Below are 18367 nucleotides of genomic sequence, written 5' to 3'. Positions count from 1 at the left end.
GATTCTACTTTAACACTTTTTCAGGTTCAAATCAATTTTGCGGTCTTCCCCGACAGCAAGCTCGATTCAGGTAAAAACAAGGTTTTTCATATTTTCGCAGTTGTCTTATCACCGAGAGAAAAGTACACACCTTGACAACAAGATCTCAGTCAAGATGTATGATATTACACATTACAAATTAATAGGCAGTGTTCTTATATTGTATATCATCCTATGTAGCTTGATCACAATAATCCAAAAATCAGATTCTATTCGTAGACTATTGACATATCTCTCGAATACGATTGACATCGACTTCCACTTATTTTCAAGTCTACATGTAGAAAAATTATGATTTTTCTCTTCTTACTTTCCAACATACGAGTATATTATCCACAGACACCTTTCTCTCGGTACAATATTGCTTTCAAAGCTTTTGGAAATTTTTTCGATGGTTTGCACGCAAATAGCAATAGTAATAATAATAACAACACTGATGATCGTGGCATCATCAATGACAACAAGACAAAGTCATTTTCTTTTATTGATTAAATTAAGGCGTGAATTATATATAATGTGCGTAATATAAACGCTGCTGACACGACATTTTATGAGTCCAACTCTTTCAAATTTCTATCTCGACATTGACTGACTACTATAGAGGACTCTGCATAATATTCTGATATTCCACATAGCGAGAAATAAGATGTGCATACACGAGCAAGCGTTCATCATTTTTTCTCTCAATGACATCTTCCATAATGTCATCCCCAGTGCAGACAACAACAATGACAACAAATATTATTTCACATCCGAATTTGCTCGACAAATCATCTTTTGAATAGTCGAGGTAAAGCCCAATCGAATAAATCGAAGTGTTTTCGATCTGTCTTTATCGAGGAATGTCAGTCGTTTCGTACCGGCGTTATAAAACATACGGTCATGAGATGGCAAAGAAAAAGCTTAATCTTCTGATTTTCCTAATGAACATACACGTCAGATTTACACAAACATCTATTCTGACGCGAACTTTCATCGTGCTATTTCGATACGATTGATTCTGATGAATCATTGTTTTCTAAGTAGGATCTTCTCGAGATGAAGATTTGTCACATTGTTATCGGAACAACGTGAGAAGAATGCTTCTGATATGTTATCATGAATTCTAACATACGATAAAATTCTAATGAAAAAAAAAACAAAAAAGTTTCTTTATTCAAACGCTTTCGTATATATGTGTCATTTAATAGAGTGCAATTATTGTTTGTGAATATTATGAGACAATCCCCCCCCCCCTCCCAAAAAAAGTAATCGTTGACCACTTCTTTTTCCGCCAGCGCTATTCAACTTCATTATTATATTTAATGAATTTTTCGATTTTAGGGTGAGAAATCATATGTATATGTAACTCTACATAAGAAGAATTTATAAGCATGTTTAGATAATTAAAATTTTTCCGTAATATATTTTGCCTCATTGTATACAGTATATCAAAGTAAATTAATGATACTTTTGTGAGACTTAACATTTTAAAATATACATTGTTATAAGTTATAATACACACACACATATCTCTCTCTGCTTTTCGTGTAATATTTTGATATTTTTCATATTTTTATTACGCTTGTATAATGAATATTTTAGTTTTATATATTTCTGTTCTTAATTAATCAATATCGTAATAAAAAAGAAGTTTCTATAAAAAGACGCGAATAAAGGATAAAATAGAACGCGAGATAAGATACGTAGGTAACACCATATGCTTATATAATAATCCGCTAACTGCGACAATTAAAAAATAAAATTTATTTTTCATACCTTTCTGTTTTCTCTTTCGTTTTGACGGAAGCTTGATAAAAGTCCGCGCTCATTTCCATAAAAAAATTCCAATTCGCATATATAAATTTGCTTTGTAAACGAAAGCAACGACCAAGTCGTTTACTTCCTTCACATTTGACTTGTCACTGATTTGTAGATGAACGGGATGTGCGTATTGGCGGTGACAGGAAGAAGTACAGTGGGTGTTGGTGGTGAGAGAGATGACAATGGTGATAATAGTGATGGTTGTAGCACCGGCGGCGGCGGCGGTGGCAGTAACGGCGCCTACAATAGTGACGGTGGTGGAGGTTCTAATGCGGGTGCTTGCGTAACTCGCTCGGGTATTAATCGTAATACCGTCGTCGGGGCGATTAGCGGTACCGACGAGGAAATTAATATGCAAGCGTCTCGCAAGGGTGTCACGTTAGATCAACGTCACCCGCGCGCCCAGGGTATAAGGAAGCTCCAGAAGTGTCTGAGCACCGCTACCAGTCACTTCGAGGTGGATTCCGCCTCGGGCACTACCGCCGCTTTTCCAACAGTCTCGCTATTCTACGCTCAGCGTAGCACGGAGATGAGAAGTTCCTCAGCCGTCCCTCAAGCGTCTTTGAACTACCAGAATATCCTCACCAACACCAGACAGTATAGCAGCTTTGGTAGTATTGTGTCGACAGCTAATTGTAATTTTAAATATTTATGTATGGAGTACGTAGACCACCGATATATTATTCTCTTTCTCTCTGTGACACCGAATGGAAAAGCTACTCTTCTCTGATCGCTTGACTTTTAGTTTGATTTTCTTGTGAATAGAACGATTCTTCTCGGATCGAATCTTTTAATCTTGGAAAGTGCTGGATCTTTCGCGCGACGTTGCTCTACGATGTTGCAAATTAAATTTTATATATAATATATATCTCAGAAAATTGATTAATATCATTATGATTGATTAATTATATATAGAAAAATAGACATATATCTCTATACATTAATAATTAATTATTTGATATTATATTACATACATATCTATTTTTCTAACGCAATATTTATATTCCTCTCGCTCTTACTATATAAAATTAATTTTTTTTCGGATTGATTTTAAAACTTATATTAAGTAGCAATCTTTCTTTCTTTCTTTGTTTATAATTTCAATAAAATCATAAGCAACGTTGTTCCCGAGATCCTTGCAGCACGTACGTTTTTCTATTGTCTAGAATCAATAGATACTGTCTGGTCTTTGTTGATTTGATTGTGAAAGTGACTTCGATAGTGACTTCTCTCTCACACTACGATGCATCTCTTTCTTTCTGACTTGTATATGCTCTTTAGTGGATCTTTTCTAAATAAACACAAAAATGGCACATCCATCCGGACTGCGTGATCTCTAGTTGTCACACTGCACCCTCGAAAAGAGATACTCTTTTCTACTCTTTTCGTTTTCGCCTACGTGGCAAGCTTTTCATTTCTGCTTCTTTTATGTAATCTATAACGTTGCATCTCAAATATCTACTTCCCAGCTCGATGCATAATCTAAGACGCACTTTGTGTGAATCGATATACCGATAATAAGACGGACTTCGCTAACTAAATGTGCAAAAATGTCGGAGGGATCAAATATTACGCGTCAACATCTTATAGACTTGAACAAAAAAATACACGTCTTTACATCTTTAATAACGTAATCCTTTATCGTGTTGTTATATAAATATGTTATATAATTGTAACGATTCTTTTTGAAAAAGCGATTTGCTTGCACAATAGCATCACGTGTTAACTTTTATCTATTTATTAAAAATGTCATATGTGCAAAACTTGATACGTAAGTTTTCTTTTATAAATATAGATTTATTCGTATCGCTATATCCCAAATATTTTATTCGAAACGAATATATATATAGGAAAGAATAAATTTACGAAACAATATTCAGACAATACAACTATACTCGTTATACATACGCAAAACAACAAATTATATCTATTTCTATTTTATATTACATGGCAATGGTATTAAGTAATATATTGTGCTGAAAAAATTATGTTCAGAAAACGATATATTGTTTAACATACATTCAATTGTGTATTTCGATTGTTACATTTGCAAAACTGCTTATGGTTGAAAATATATATAAAGCATCTTACAAATTTTATCTTTAAATTATACCAAGCTTATACGAAATGCATTGGTTTGGCCTGATTTATGTTTGAATTACGAAGAACTCGATCGATTTTTATGCTGTGATGATATTTTCGTCACCACATAACCCGGAGATCACTCGAATACTTTACGCGTGCATGCAAGAGTAATTCTTCGTCGTGTCGCTCGTCCATTTAGCTTACTTATATGAGATTAACTGACATGAGTCTGCGAACGCGAAAATATTCTACGCAAACTAAACACGATAGTACATATGCGTGTGTGCGTATTTGTGTGTATGTGTCTATGTAAATTTACGATTGACTTGATATATTCATAAATCCTGATAAGTCTAAAGTCTGCGAAGGGTAATTAATATATGAACTGTGCAGTCGAGAGACACTAAGCGTGATAGTTGTTGTTGTTGCTGTCGCTGTTATTATTATTATTATTATTGTCATCGTCATCGTCATCGTCGTCGTCGTCGTCGTCGTCATACTGAGCATTTCTCATCATCACGATCATTATTATTACTGTCCTCTTGAAGCTGCGCTCTGTCTCTAATATATAAATGTTCTAATTCCGCTAGTTACACTTTGCGATATATGATACACTACGTAAAGATGATGTAAACGTGTCGAAAATAATTTCAATAGTTATTGTGCATGCTTCTTAATAGTTAAAAAAAAAAAAAAATGGAACATTTTTATTCTATAAATAATCGATAATTTTCTTTTGGGATCGCTGGTCGGGTAGACAAATTCGACGGTTCCTTCCAACGATCAAGGAGCTCGAGTATGTCGTCCCTCGAAAATATCACTACAGAAACCATAAGCTGCCTTACATTTGCGGATTCTTATACGAAAAAAAGCGGTAAGTAAACCAGTTTAATGATTTTCATATAGCAAGAGTTTAATTTTTAAGATTCGTGAACAATTTTTATTTTACGCGCATGTCTGTATCGCATATACTATGTATGTTGTATATTACAGTTTTCTTTATATTAATGCCGTTAACTCGATGAATAATTATTATCTATTTTCGCTCTCATCGACAAGACATCGCGTAATGCGTAAAGTGATTTAAGAATACTAAAGGATTAATATTATATTAGAGATGCTAGTAAATTATTTGCATAATTTAATGCGGAGTAAATTATTTGCAATAATTTAACGCGGAAAAAATTTGTAATAATTTTATTTTATTTTTTTAAGATACAAACGGCATGCCAACTTTATGGATTGGCACGTCTCTGGGATCTGTACAGACTGTTGTATTCAATACACCTGCCCATGGCGAACGTCATGCTCATCCAGTGGTTGTGTCTACTTGTAGTGAGCAAATCTTATTTATTATTATTTTCTCAACGTTTTCTCAAAATATATAATCTTAAAAAGCACAAATCTTTTTTTTTTTTTTTGTTTAAAACCACTCGAGAACGTGTAACATGAATTTTAATATGGATTTAATTGTACGCAGATGGATCTACTTTCAAACTCAAGGGTTGTATCCTATCCATGTCATTCTTAGATTGCAACGGCGCTCTGATTCCATATTCATTCGAGTCTTGGAAAGACGAAAACACGGATGGCAAAGAACGCAACAGTAGGTTTCATTTCCTTTAATAATCATGTATGTATATTCGTGAGAGAAGAAAAATTAATGTCAAAATGTAGCTCGTATTTTTTGTGACTCTTATGTTTATTTTAAAAAAGTTCTATGCGCAATATATAATTGTTGTATGTACCTAATAATATATTAATATGACATATATTACATATGGACTATATGCTATATGTAATATATGTCATATTAACAAAATGGATTTCTATTAAAGAGAGTCAAGCTAAATGTACAAATAGCCGAATGTCACCGTCGGCGAACACGCAAGTCAGCGGGGATAATTTTGAAGACAGACAATTTGTTGTGCTTGCTTCGGAAAAGCAAGCGAGAGTTGTAGCGTTACCCTCCCAAAATTGTATATATAGACAACAGCTGGCGGATACTCATATCGTAATTAAAGCAGAGGTTACATCACTGAAAGGTATCTATACTTTTACGTAATCTATATTTTTTACAATTTACATAACGCGAATATAGATATAACTGTTATTTAGATTTATTATTATGTTTGCTACATGTAATTATTTCAAGGTATGTATTGTAACTCATTCGCGGAGAGCTTCATTTTTTAAACATTTCTGTCTAGATAATGTCTGTCTGGTGTGTTATGTTTCCAATGGTCACATCACGACGTACAGTCTGCCTAGCCTTAGACCGCTGATAGACGTTGATTTTCTACCTCTTATAGACTTGAGGTAAGAACAGTAACCCTTCTCTCTTTCTGACTTTTTTATTTTAGCTCTGTCAAGGCAATATAGTGACAATATTTGCACATGATGCGTTGCACTATACGCTATTGTAAGATTGCAAAAGTTTCTCTACATTTTTTATTCTTCTAATGTACTATATTAAATAGTACATATATACATTAAACACTATTAAAAATATTTCATGTACCATACAATCTAGAATTATGAATGGTATACGTATATTAAAATATAACATACGTTTGTCGCATATCTATTTATGATTTAATTATAAATTAACGGTGCTATGCCAATAATATTAAAATTTGTAATAATTTCCTGTATTTTTTCAAATACACCGATATTTGAAGCAATACTTTTTTTTTTTTTTTTTTTTTTTTTTTTTTCCAAAGAGGATACTAATTAAATTTGCATATAAATTATTTTTATTATAATTTCACATTAAAAATATCATATTATCGCAAAAGAATGTCAAAAAAAAAAAACTGTTGATAAAAAATTAGAAGAAATCTTTTTTTTTGTATATCTTCTCCAACTGTCAGTAAATTTTTAAAATTAAATGAAATTTTATTCACAGTACTAATATTTTACAGAGAAATTATATAATTGATAGGTTGAAAAATGGATATTTGGTATTAAATTGCGATATTTGTAAACATGCTATATATACGTAATAATTTCTTATTAGAAAACATAAAGTAGGAGATATCTTTTAAAAGGTAAAAAAGAAGAAGAATTCAAAGATTTTTTATTAAAGGCGATGGCCATAAATTATATATTATTTACGTATTATTAGGCAAAGTCTTATTTGCTGCATAAGCAACTTTTAAATCTATATTTTTGAAGCATCTATAGCAAAGTTTCTCTGCTCTATTTATATAGCTGATAATTTATTTTTTAGATATTTTAATATTTCGACGCATGAAATTGGTACATAATAAAAATCTTGCTTATTCTCTTATTCATCGCTTAAATTTTATATTTATTCGCAGTAAAATAAACAACGCAAATTTGAAACTCATCGAGTAGATTTAGGTAAAGTACCGAAATCAGATATACCGTGCAACTGATGTACGTAAAGATACAATTATCAGATTATTTATTCTTTTACTTCAAGAATATTTTACAATTTCTTACATTCATTTTCTGTAAAATTCTATATATGTATGTTGCTACAATTTTTTCTAGAAGTGTGCAGTCATTAAATACAATATATATCAAGTTTAAACCACCATTTACAATTATTGTCATTGTATTTTAATGTGATTTATAAAATAATTTTAAAAACAAATTTAATTGTATAAGACCGAATATTATCAAAAATAAATAATGTAGCACACGTTTGGAGAATATCTTTTTATATATTAAGAATAAACTGCGCGAATGTCTAGGAAAGAGCTATATAAATTTGTAAAAATTTACATATTTACGTACTTTTTTACCGATGTGTGTGTGTTAATAACATATATTTAAATTGAAATATCGTCTAGAATAAATACAAAGAGTAGCAATAATTTTCACATACTTATATAATAAATATTACTTTTATACATATATGATTATCTATTAATGAAATGAATTGACAGCGATTGACAATACCGTTAGCATGTGACTTTTCTCTGCAATAAATGCACTCGTTAACTCTTAATACAATTTGAGCATGCTTCATTTGTAGTATTTTCTACGAGCACTTCTACTGCACTTCTTTATCTCGAAGTATATATGCTACATTTGCAGAGAATGATGCAGTGTCGTGAAACGAATGAAAGTGCGAATTGCTAAGTAGCGTTATATAGTTACGTTACATTAACATGAAAATATTCTCCGTTTCAATCTAATTACATTTTTTTTTGTACAATGTTTCACGATCACGCGATATAAAATTGGCTTTTTTTATGGCAATTTCTCATCTATGCAAGTTCTAATCTTTTCTTTCTTTTGAAAATATCTTTACTTCATCATATATATTTACGATTTCTATTTAGCAAAATCTGGCACTACACTACGGACTTTCAGGCAACATTTATCATTTTCTCGTCTTTTTCACTTACAAATTTTTCTATATACATATACAAAAAAAAAAAAAAAATATATCGTGCGAATAGTCAGCTTAAAGAATAATTGGGTTAGCTGTGTTTTAAGGGTTAATGCTAATTATAATAACGTAAAAAAATAACGTAATAAATTGTATATTAATCCGTGTATGGTCGAGCGCTCACTTTCCTCCTGTCTCTGTAATCTCTAACAGTTTTCAGACTACAAAACATGGCATTGTAGACCCCATGTTGAGCATATGGGGTCATCAACTCTTTGTTAATGGCGATACCGATCAGTAAGTCATCTATAAAGTACAGCTCACCATATGTAAAACCTTTACACAACACACAATGTGCCTTGCGTGCAATATATATCATCTTTTTTCGATTTCATAATTTTGCCAACAGCTTCATACTAGTTTCACATAGGAAAGCGTTTCTCACGCGATTCAAACCCTCTTTAACTATCTACAAACTGGTTTTTATTACCTAGCAGAGCTTTACGCTATATGTATATAAAACCGTACACTCGATACTCTTTTACAGTTGTACCCTGATATTGCCATTTTTCGTATAATCTATATTAGTTATGAAATAACGCATTGCAGTAAAGCTGGCTTGCGCATTTTTTTACAGGATCGCAAAGACGCTTTGCTTCAGCAATCGAGGCCATGGTTTATATCTTTCTTCGCCTATGGAAATTCAGAAGTTTTCCGTTTCGAGTGAATTCTGGTATTGTTTTACTCTTACTTTAATAAAAAATAACTATTACTTTTAGTCTTATACAATATATGAGACTAATATTGATATACTGAACATTGAATATTTGATTTAATAATTAATAATTAAATTAATAATTAATAATTTAATATAATTTATTTTATCAATTAATAAGACATATTCTTTATTTTTTAGCGCTGAATTGACGGAGATGATGGGTGATCTGTTTATCGGTCATGATATGCCAGAACCGCCTAAAGAAGGTTTCTTTAAAGGTTTATTCGGTGGAGGTTCGAGAAGTCTTGACCGAGAGGAGTTGTGTAAGTGGATATTAAAAAAAAAAAAACAAAAAAAAACCGGAATTAATGTCTATACCGATATCGATTGCAGTCGGGGAATCTAGCGGTCGTGCATCGCGCACAGTGGCGAAACACATTCCAGGACCAAATGACCCTATTCGAGAGCGAGTAACTAGCGCAACGGGAGAAGTAAATATAGCACATCAAATGGTTGTGGAGCGCGGCGAGAAGCTATCGCAGCTCGAGGAACGATCCGCGCGCATGATGTCGGAAGCTGAGAACTTTTCCCAAGGCGCTCACGGATTGATGCTCAAGTATAAAGATAAGAAATGGTATCAGCTATGAGGACATAATTTGGCCCGAGCCCGGTGAAATAATATATATTTCTTTAATTATTATTTAACGTTCATGTTTCTCGTCTATGAGTTTTGTCGTATTAAGAAACTAAAAGTTAAACGCGTATTACGGTCCTCACACACGCACACACGAGAAACATCTACACAAATGAGAGAGGAATAAGAAGGATATATTATATGTACATCTCATTTTTGTGATCACCTGTGCGACGCACACGGAACACGCGCACATTCTGTAACGAGAAAAAGATAAGCGCGAAAAAATATATTTCAAAGTGAATAATTATAGCGATTATTTCCCAAATGTGTGATTATAGATCTTTGCGTATGGATGAATAAAAAAGGGACATCGGCAAAATGGAGGTTTTGTCATGATGAATTTGCGCGGATGTACGGCGCGCGCATACGCGTATAATTATACTTATATAGAATATAAAGTACTTACGTGTAAAGAGATGATTGAAAGCATATACGAGTCAATATAAGCAATTATGTAATAATTCGCCTTTTAACCGGTGGCACTCGTTAATTCATTCGGACGTCCTGTGAACGTTATTTAATGGCGCCTTGCCTTGTTTGCTTCTCAGCAAAGAATTGCTAATAAGTATTTATGAAGGCCACATTGTTGCAAAGTTTAAACACTTTTGAATATATAGAATCGAGTGAATGCTAAGAATCGCATTAGAGTTTTAAATCGTCTAAAAATAGTTATATATATGCATACATATATTATACATGAGTTCTTAGATTAATATTATATATGAGAGTATTATATACGAGTGTTATATATGAGAGAGAGAGAGAGAGAGAGAGAGAGAGGATATTATATATATAATGGGAATGAGATATACACACACGGCTACTCATATACTTATATTAACAATGCAACTAAAATTTGCAATGTAGCAAACATATTATAGAAAAGAATTGTTATTGACTAATAATTCTTATTCCGTGATGTAAATTTTATAATCGTGTACATTATAAGCTGACTTGTATCTAAGTATTTATCGGTACGCGATCGTAGATTATTTCGTAAATATACGTTAAGGAATAAAATAAATGTGACCAATGCGATTCTTATAAGTTCATCAAGTGTAAAAGAGAGATTTGTTAGGCTTGATCTAGAAACGATTTTATGCATACTTTTAAGAAAGTTACGAACGCAGGCAAGACGGCACAGTGACATCATTCCGAATGTATTGACAATAAATTTAGTTAATTTCTTGATGAGAAAGAAGTATTGGATAAAAGTTGAATGCAATGAAATATATTTTATCCAGAATGGCGGGTTCTGCAGGTTGCAATAACTGCTGCGCTCGCCACGCTGATAAGAATGTATTAGTTGTTATCGATTGTAGTATCGCTAGGCGTGCTATGTATATATAAAGAGAGATAGATACCGTAGAACAGATTCCGCGTTATAAAGCTGTTTATATAACAATGTATTATGAGTTACGCTATTTCAATGCCGATGATAAATTCAACTGAATTTACATTACATTAAAATGAAATCTACTATTGTAATTTTAACACTATATATATATATAATTTAGATTAATTAAAGACAATATAACATATACATATATATATTTTATCGTATGTATATGTATTTTATATGTACACACACACGCGCGCGCGCGCGACAAGTTCATTTGAATTTATCGAGGCTCTGAATCGTCGTACTGCTTCCATAGCAATAATTGTATAGTCGATGTTAATGGTACTAATCACTCGTATACTTAATATGCCCGCAGAAGATTAATTAGAATGCATTTTCTGAATTGATTCGAGCTCATGATATAATTTCCCTTGGACAATATAAGAATACGTATAGAAATCCGTTGTCCCATTACACTCTTTATCACGGGATGTCTTCACTATCGATTACTAGTACAAAAGAGCGCGAGCTCGTTCGTCGAGATGTACGAACTGTAGTTGAAATCCATATTGATGCTGAATTTGTAACACGTTTGTGAGAGTGCGCAGATTATACATGATTCTGAATTACGTACGATCCTGTTTTAGCTAAACTGCTAACTCTGACAGACGTTTCACTATCCTATGTCTAGATTATTATTCCTCGGATATCCGACACTCGGTATGTAAGAAGTTCAATGGTAGATAAGATACATTCAAAATAAAATATTAAGTATCCTACGAAGCGGAGATTTGTTAATGCCCGAATTACGAATGTCGGTACACAAATTAGAGAAGAAACATGTTCTTTCAATGAAAATAAATCGTCTACTGCTATAATAATAGAGTAGGTAGTTTAATGTGAGTTATATATATAGTTACAGAGAAAAGATAGAAATTATATATTATTATTTAAATGTTGCAGTAATATATTCGAAAGATTTGTTGCACAAAAAAATTATATATTTATTGATACAATTTCTCATCATTATTCATCAAAGAATTTAGTCATATTTCAAAACAATTTCTGATGATAGTATATCATCTACTTTATATAGACCATAGTATATAAAGAAAAGAAATCTCGAGAATGATATGGCTGTATCGAAAATGTTTGATACAGTCTGTAATTAATCGATTTGCTTACCGCTTACATCTTTTCTTATATGCTATATGGTCTTGAAACCCAAAAAATACTATCTATATAAAATAAATTTTTAACTCTTTCTAGCCCATATTTATTCCTATTATATCAAGTTTCCTACTGCGGTAAAAGAAAATTTGTGTTTTATTGTTTCTTATTATATCTGATTAAATAATATATTGTATAAGTAATAGTGTACAACAAAATTATAGAATTATAGAATGTACAGCTATATCTAAATTATCAGGTAAATATATAGCTCATCTACACATACATATATACATACACACACACACACACACACACAAATGATATTAATTAATTTCAAACAAAATCTATGATGCTAAAGATTATTGTTGGGCTGGACAGAGATAATCGAAATGTGCATACATTATAAAGTCCCTTTAGATGTTCACAAATAGAAATGTAACAGATGTCTCTTTTACTACATATTTAATTAGTTTTTGTACACTAATGTATAATTTTTTAGTCGCTAATTAGATGAAAATGACAAGGCACGTATAAAAACGACAGAGATTCTTTTCATACAGCTATTCTTCAAAGCCAATACTTTTTATCAACAAATAAAATTGCTATTCCTTTGAAAAGTTATAATATTACCTATATTCTTTAAAAAGGCTTCGATATAATTACATATAATTTTCGATTAATGTAAGTATTATGATGCGCTATTAAATTCAATATTATAAACGAAAGAAGTATATATTTTTAAGTGCGACGAAATATCTAATACTCTTGATTTATACTACTGTTAACGATCTAATTGAATTTTTATTTGTCAACAAATACGATATTAGATATCATCTTATAATTGTAAGAGTACTGCCTCGGCTACAGACTGTATCTTGGCTCCAATTTAATAAATGACTTTTACTCGAAGTCGAAAAACAAAGTATCTTTTTCTACACTGTTTTGAACTAAACAGAATACAATTTTGTATAATCGTTTTTTTTTTTTTTTATTTTAAGGACGAATAGTTGTTAGACTTATTCTCTTCAAATAAAGATTGCTTCTTTTGCCTCATATTTCTATCATTATGTACACACCCTATTTTTATTGCAATGAATTTTAACTTTTTAATATATATGTAGAATGTCAATATCTTTATCATTTAGCAAGTCTAATTTTGTAAACTTACTTAACTTTGTAAATTAAGCTAAACGATCTTCGCAAATTAAATTTCAACATAATAAACAATTTTTCCATCAATATCTCGTGTATCTTTTCTTAACAAAATTTTGTCTCTATTTCAATCATCGAAATAATTAGTATAGGAAATGAACGGATTATGGCAAATAAGGAAGCTTTTTCAATGGTAAATTTTCGCTAAAGAAAAATAGCGCGTAAGTCGAAGCTCTCGAAAAACCTCGTCCTTTTTACTCGCTCTTTAACCGGAAGGAACGGTGACTGCTATCGACATCCCGGCTCGTAATTAAATTAATTTCTGCATCTCTTCCTTCGCCGGTATATAGGCATCGGCGTGGAATAATGCAATGGCGCAACCCGTTGCGACGTGGCGCGACGCGACGAAGGTGCTCGACCGCGCTTTCTTTCTTTCTCTTTCTCTCTCTCTCTCTCTCTCTCTCTCTCTCTCTCTCTCTCTCTCTCTCTCTCTCTCTCTCCCTCCGTCTCTCACCCTCGCGCACACTTCTCATTTCCAATTTAAAAATAATGAGAATTTACTGCGAATAGGTGTGGCTGTCGCGCACAGATACCCATTGACTATACCAGCGTCTCGGCCGCGCGCGAGGCGGAATGAATTGAAAAAAATTCAATTTAGCTTCGGGTATACCGCGTATAGCCGCCGACCAGCCGCGATGCGACGCGATCCGACGTGACGCGACGTGCGCCTTCTTTTCTCGCCATAAAGGGAACAATGGAGATTGAAATTTATTTATTTTTCTCCATTTATCCACCGCATTCCTAAAAAAAAAAAAAAAAAAGATAATCGTCGGTACTTTCACACCGAAAAATGTTAGTTGATGCGAAATAAGTACGAAGTAACGTTCCAGTTTGTGGAAAGAATACTTGTGGGAAGTTTAACTGTTGAACAATCGCTTCCCTCCCGGTTCATTATATTAATCGACGTCTTGAAGATCGAGAATCGTTCTCGCGCGATTCGAATAACAATACGTGTCGGCGAGGACGCGTTTATGTGTCGGCAACGTAGTAGTAAATAGGAAACGAATAAAGATCCGGGAAAGAGCGAAAAGGGCCCGGCAGTCTGTCTCGGGCGCGCGCAATAAAATGTAAATTCGCGGCAATTCGCTCTTCGTCCCCCGCCTCCGATATCGGAGCCCGGACACCCCTCTCTCTCTCTCTCTCTCTCTCTCTCTCTCTCTCTCTCTCTATCTCTCTCTTCTCTTCTTTCTCCGCTCGTCTCCCAGAGATCTCCGTGTAACGGTAAGTAAGTGGCGAGTGCTGCGTTCGGAGCCCGCGGGCTCCGCCGTCATTTGCATGAGTAACGGTGGAGAGCGCCCGGAACGGCGTGGCGCGGAGACTAAGGGTGTAGCGAGACGAGTAATTTATAGTCAATAATTCTTGGCGAGGCAATTTTCGCATCGAGCGCAAACGTTTCCTTGGAACAACGACGACGACGACGACGACGACGACGACAACGGCGATGGGGTCGGGTAAGCGAAATGGCGGGAAATGAGGCGGAATGTTAAATAGCCCGTCGTCTTTCGCAGATTAGCCCTACAACTGCACGCTGGAAATCATTCGCTGAAAAAAGAAGAAAGAAGATATGACTCTACATTTTATAACGAATTTTCACATCCGCACATATGCGATCCTGACAATTCTTCTATCCTATTTAAAATTTTTACTTATAGTTTTCATTTGGAATTCATGCTATTTTGGATGTTTTAATAAAAACGTCTTTTATTTTATTATTATTTTTTTTATAAAAGGCAATTCTCTCTCTCTCTCTCTCTCTCATTCTCTGCCGATTGCCCCCTCTCTTTCTCCTCATCTGTTTTTTTATTTATCGCACGATGCACCACTTACGTGCAGAAAGTTTAGCTTGATGTTGAGGGAAGCGAAGATTACCCAGGCAACATAAACCGATACCGACGACATAAAGGTGCACGAGCGATATTAGATATCAAACCATCCCGCTCTAACCTTCCGCCTTTGGGTATCCCACCGAGAGCTATCAGACTGATAGAATATGTTCGACGTCGTCGTCGTCGTCGTCGTCGCGACGCTGCAGCCCCACCTCCCGAATTCTATATCGGCCCGTATATGCGATCGCCGTACATACACCGCTTTATTTAGAGTGGCTTTTATCGCTCGCGCGAGGTTAACTTATATCTCGAAAATACAGCTTACCTTTATTCCGCCGTCACCCTCGCTTCGTATACCAAAAGCCATGCTGGTATTTTGCTATTCTTCATTTATATTATACGCAAGCATATTTATCAAGAGCGCAGTAATAGCTTTTCACCTTTCTTCATTGCGATTACCACGATTTACTTGGAAATACGTATATATCATAGGTGTATGAACGGTGACTGTTATCACGATCTGACACTTGCCCGTCACTTTAAAGCCCGTATCAGACTATGCATCGACGATTGAAATTTGACCAATCAGGACAAAGAAATTTTAGTTCCTTTTGTTCGGATTAGTGAAATTGCAATCTTTAATCTTGAATTTTCAACGCGTAGTCTGATACGGGTTTAAGTGTCGTTCTCGAATATTTATCGCACTCACGACGCTACTCGAGACGAACAAATCAACGAAGAAACGCGAAGAAACATCATCGTCTCTTCCCACATTTGCGATGTTCATTGCGGTTTATCGAAAATTTGAATGTTTTATAGCGACAACATTGCAACAATAAACTTTTAGAGATATATCTACAATAACTTGTCGATTGGTACCTCTTACGACGCGAGACTAGCCAAGTCATAAAGTCATAGACGTAAAAGGTATAGATCGGGCTTGAGCAAGATTGGCCGATTGGCCTAAGTGCGCCCTCCCTCAATTTTTTCCACTAGTTTCAAATCAATTAAACACAGCTAAGAGGGCGCACTGGTGTATCTAATTGCCGCGAGGGATACCAACGGGCAATTCAATGTCGTAAAGTTGTCGCCGGAAAATTTCAAATTTTTCGTAAACCGTAATGAGACCGTTGCAAGTGTCGGTTGAGACGGCGAACGTTTCTTCGCGATCCGTCTATCCCGATTGTGTCGCGAATGCGATAGATGTTCGGATACGACAGACGAGTGTCTGATCGCGTTACTCGGCCCGCGGGATCGTAATCGGTTGTATTTATTCGATGGGTACGTACAAACGAGTGCCCGGAATAAAGAGCGCTAATAATGGCGGCGTAACTTTTCTCGCCCGAAGTAAGTGATCGCGCGTACGTTTACTTGGAGCGCGATAAGAAATCCTTGGTATTAGCCGTATATATTTGTCGCATGAAAGAGACAATTACGAGTCATTTTCCTTAGCAAAGGATAGAAAGGTACAATCTTGCCTCTTCGCGCGATCGCGACTCGATATATATAATATAGAGAAGTATATATTGAGAATGTATAGTAATTGGGTCTTAATCTATACGTTTGCCTATGGTTTACGCGAGATGGCAACTTTGCGCCGAGGGTGCCATCTCGCCGTGACGTCACATCGCTAAGCGTACCAACCGCGTACTTCTTTATCAATTTATTGTCGTAAAGTTGTCACCACAGAAATTTCAAATTTTCGGTAAATCGTAACCGTTCGGTACATCCAACGAATGTCGGTCGAGACGACGAGCGTTTCTTCGCGTTGATTTATCCGTCCCGAGTGCATCGTGCGTGCAATAAGTGTTCGGAAGCGGTACTCGAAGCGACGGGCGAGTGATAGATCGCGATAATCGGGCCGTGCGATCGTAATCAGCCATATTCTTCCGATGGGTAAGCGAGTGCCCGGAATAAAGAGTACTAGTAATGGCGACGTAACTGATACCGCAATTTTTTTCGCCTGAAGTAAACGATCGCGCGCGCGTCTACTTGGAGCATGATAACAAATCCTTCACCGTCGAAACTACCGCGATCTGATTCCAAATTTATATGTATACATACGTCATATACAAAATATACTCGGTATTAACTGTATATATTTGTCGCATGAAAGAGAAAATTACGAGTCATTTTCTTTAGTAAAGGATAGAAAGATACAATTTTGCCTCTTCGCGCGATCGCGACTCGATATATATAATATAGAGAATCCGTAGTAAATATTGAGAATGTATAGTAATTGGGTCTTTATCTATACGTTTGCCTATGATTTACGCGAGATGGCAACTTTGCGCCGAGGGTGCCATCTCGCCGTGACGTCACATCGCTAAGCGTACCAACCGCGTACTTCTTTATCAATTTATTGTCGTAAAGTTGTCACCACAGAAATTTCAAATTTTCGGTAAATCGTAACCGTTCGGTACATCCAACGAATGTCGGTCGAGACGACGAGCGTTTCTTCGCGTTGATTTATCCGTCTCGAGTGCATCGTGCGTGCAATAAGTGTTCGGAAGCGGTACTCGAAGCGACGGGCGAGTGATAGATCGCGATAATCGGGCCGTGCGATCGTAATCAGCCATATTCTTCCGATGGGTAAGCGAGTGCCCGGAATAAAGAGTACTAGTAATGGCGACGTAACTGATACCGCAATTTTTTTCGCCTGAAGTAAACGATCGCGCGCGCGTCTACTTGGAGCATGATAACAAATCCTTCACCGTCGAAACTACCGCGATCTGATTCCAAATTTATATGTATACATACGTCATATACAAAATATACTCGGTATTAACTGTATATATTTGTCGCATGAAAGAGAAAATTACGAGTCATTTTCTTTAGTAAAGGATAGAAAGATACAATTTTGCCTCTTCGCGCGATCGCGACTCGATATATATAATATAGAGAATCCGTAGTAAATATTGAGAATGTATAGTAATTGGGTCTTTATCTATACGTTTGCCTATGATTTACGCGAGATGGCAACTTTGCGCCGAGGGTGCCATCTCGCCGTGACGTCACATCGCTAAGCGTACCAACCGCGTACTTCTTTATCAATTTATTGTCGTAAAGTTGTCACCACAGAAATTTCAAATTTTCGGTAAATCGT

The 18367-nt window shown here is 34.9% G+C and overlaps 2 protein-coding genes across 13 annotated transcripts in view; one reads left to right on the top strand and one right to left on the bottom strand.

Moving 5' to 3' along the window:
• Tomosyn (syntaxin-binding protein tomosyn) overlaps positions 1-13132 on the top strand; it is a 35863-nt gene extending 22731 nt beyond the window's left edge. For 3 of the 12 annotated variants that reach the window (XM_070310672.1, XM_070310675.1, XM_070310676.1), the window contains 9 exons: positions 4678-4801; positions 5143-5262; positions 5408-5533; positions 5766-5972; positions 6138-6246; positions 8507-8590; positions 8931-9026; positions 9210-9334; positions 9405-13132. In XM_070310672.1, the coding sequence (XP_070166773.1) occupies positions 4678-4801; positions 5143-5262; positions 5408-5533; positions 5766-5972; positions 6138-6246; positions 8507-8590; positions 8931-9026; positions 9210-9334; positions 9405-9658 (1245 nt within the window). In that variant the 3' untranslated portion in view covers positions 9659-13132. Of the gene's footprint in view, positions 1-24; positions 73-1954; positions 2478-4677; positions 4802-5142; positions 5263-5407; positions 5534-5765; positions 5973-6137; positions 6247-8506; positions 8591-8930; positions 9027-9209; positions 9335-9404 lie in introns of all 12 variants that reach the window. The other 9 variants (XM_070310677.1, XM_070310680.1, XM_070310683.1 and 6 more) reach the window with 6 other exon arrangements.
• Positions 1-15755, bottom strand: part of Ptpmt1 (protein tyrosine phosphatase, mitochondrial 1) — a 42425-nt gene extending 26670 nt beyond the window's left edge. The window contains exon 1 of the mRNA XM_070310687.1: positions 15587-15755. The gene's annotated coding sequence lies outside the window, so the exon portion shown is untranslated. The remainder of the gene's footprint in view (positions 1-15586) is intronic.
• Positions 15756-18367: the final 2612 nt, after the last annotated feature.

Source organism: Polyergus mexicanus, unplaced genomic scaffold (genome assembly GCF_030449975.1).
Source record: "Polyergus mexicanus isolate NDT 795.1 unplaced genomic scaffold, iyPolMexi1.0 SCAF_18, whole genome shotgun sequence".
In the NCBI taxonomy this organism is placed as follows: Eukaryota; Metazoa; Arthropoda; class Insecta; order Hymenoptera; family Formicidae; genus Polyergus; species Polyergus mexicanus.
Note: the sequence above shows the minus strand (reverse complement) of the source record. Positions and strands in the feature narration are given on the sequence as shown.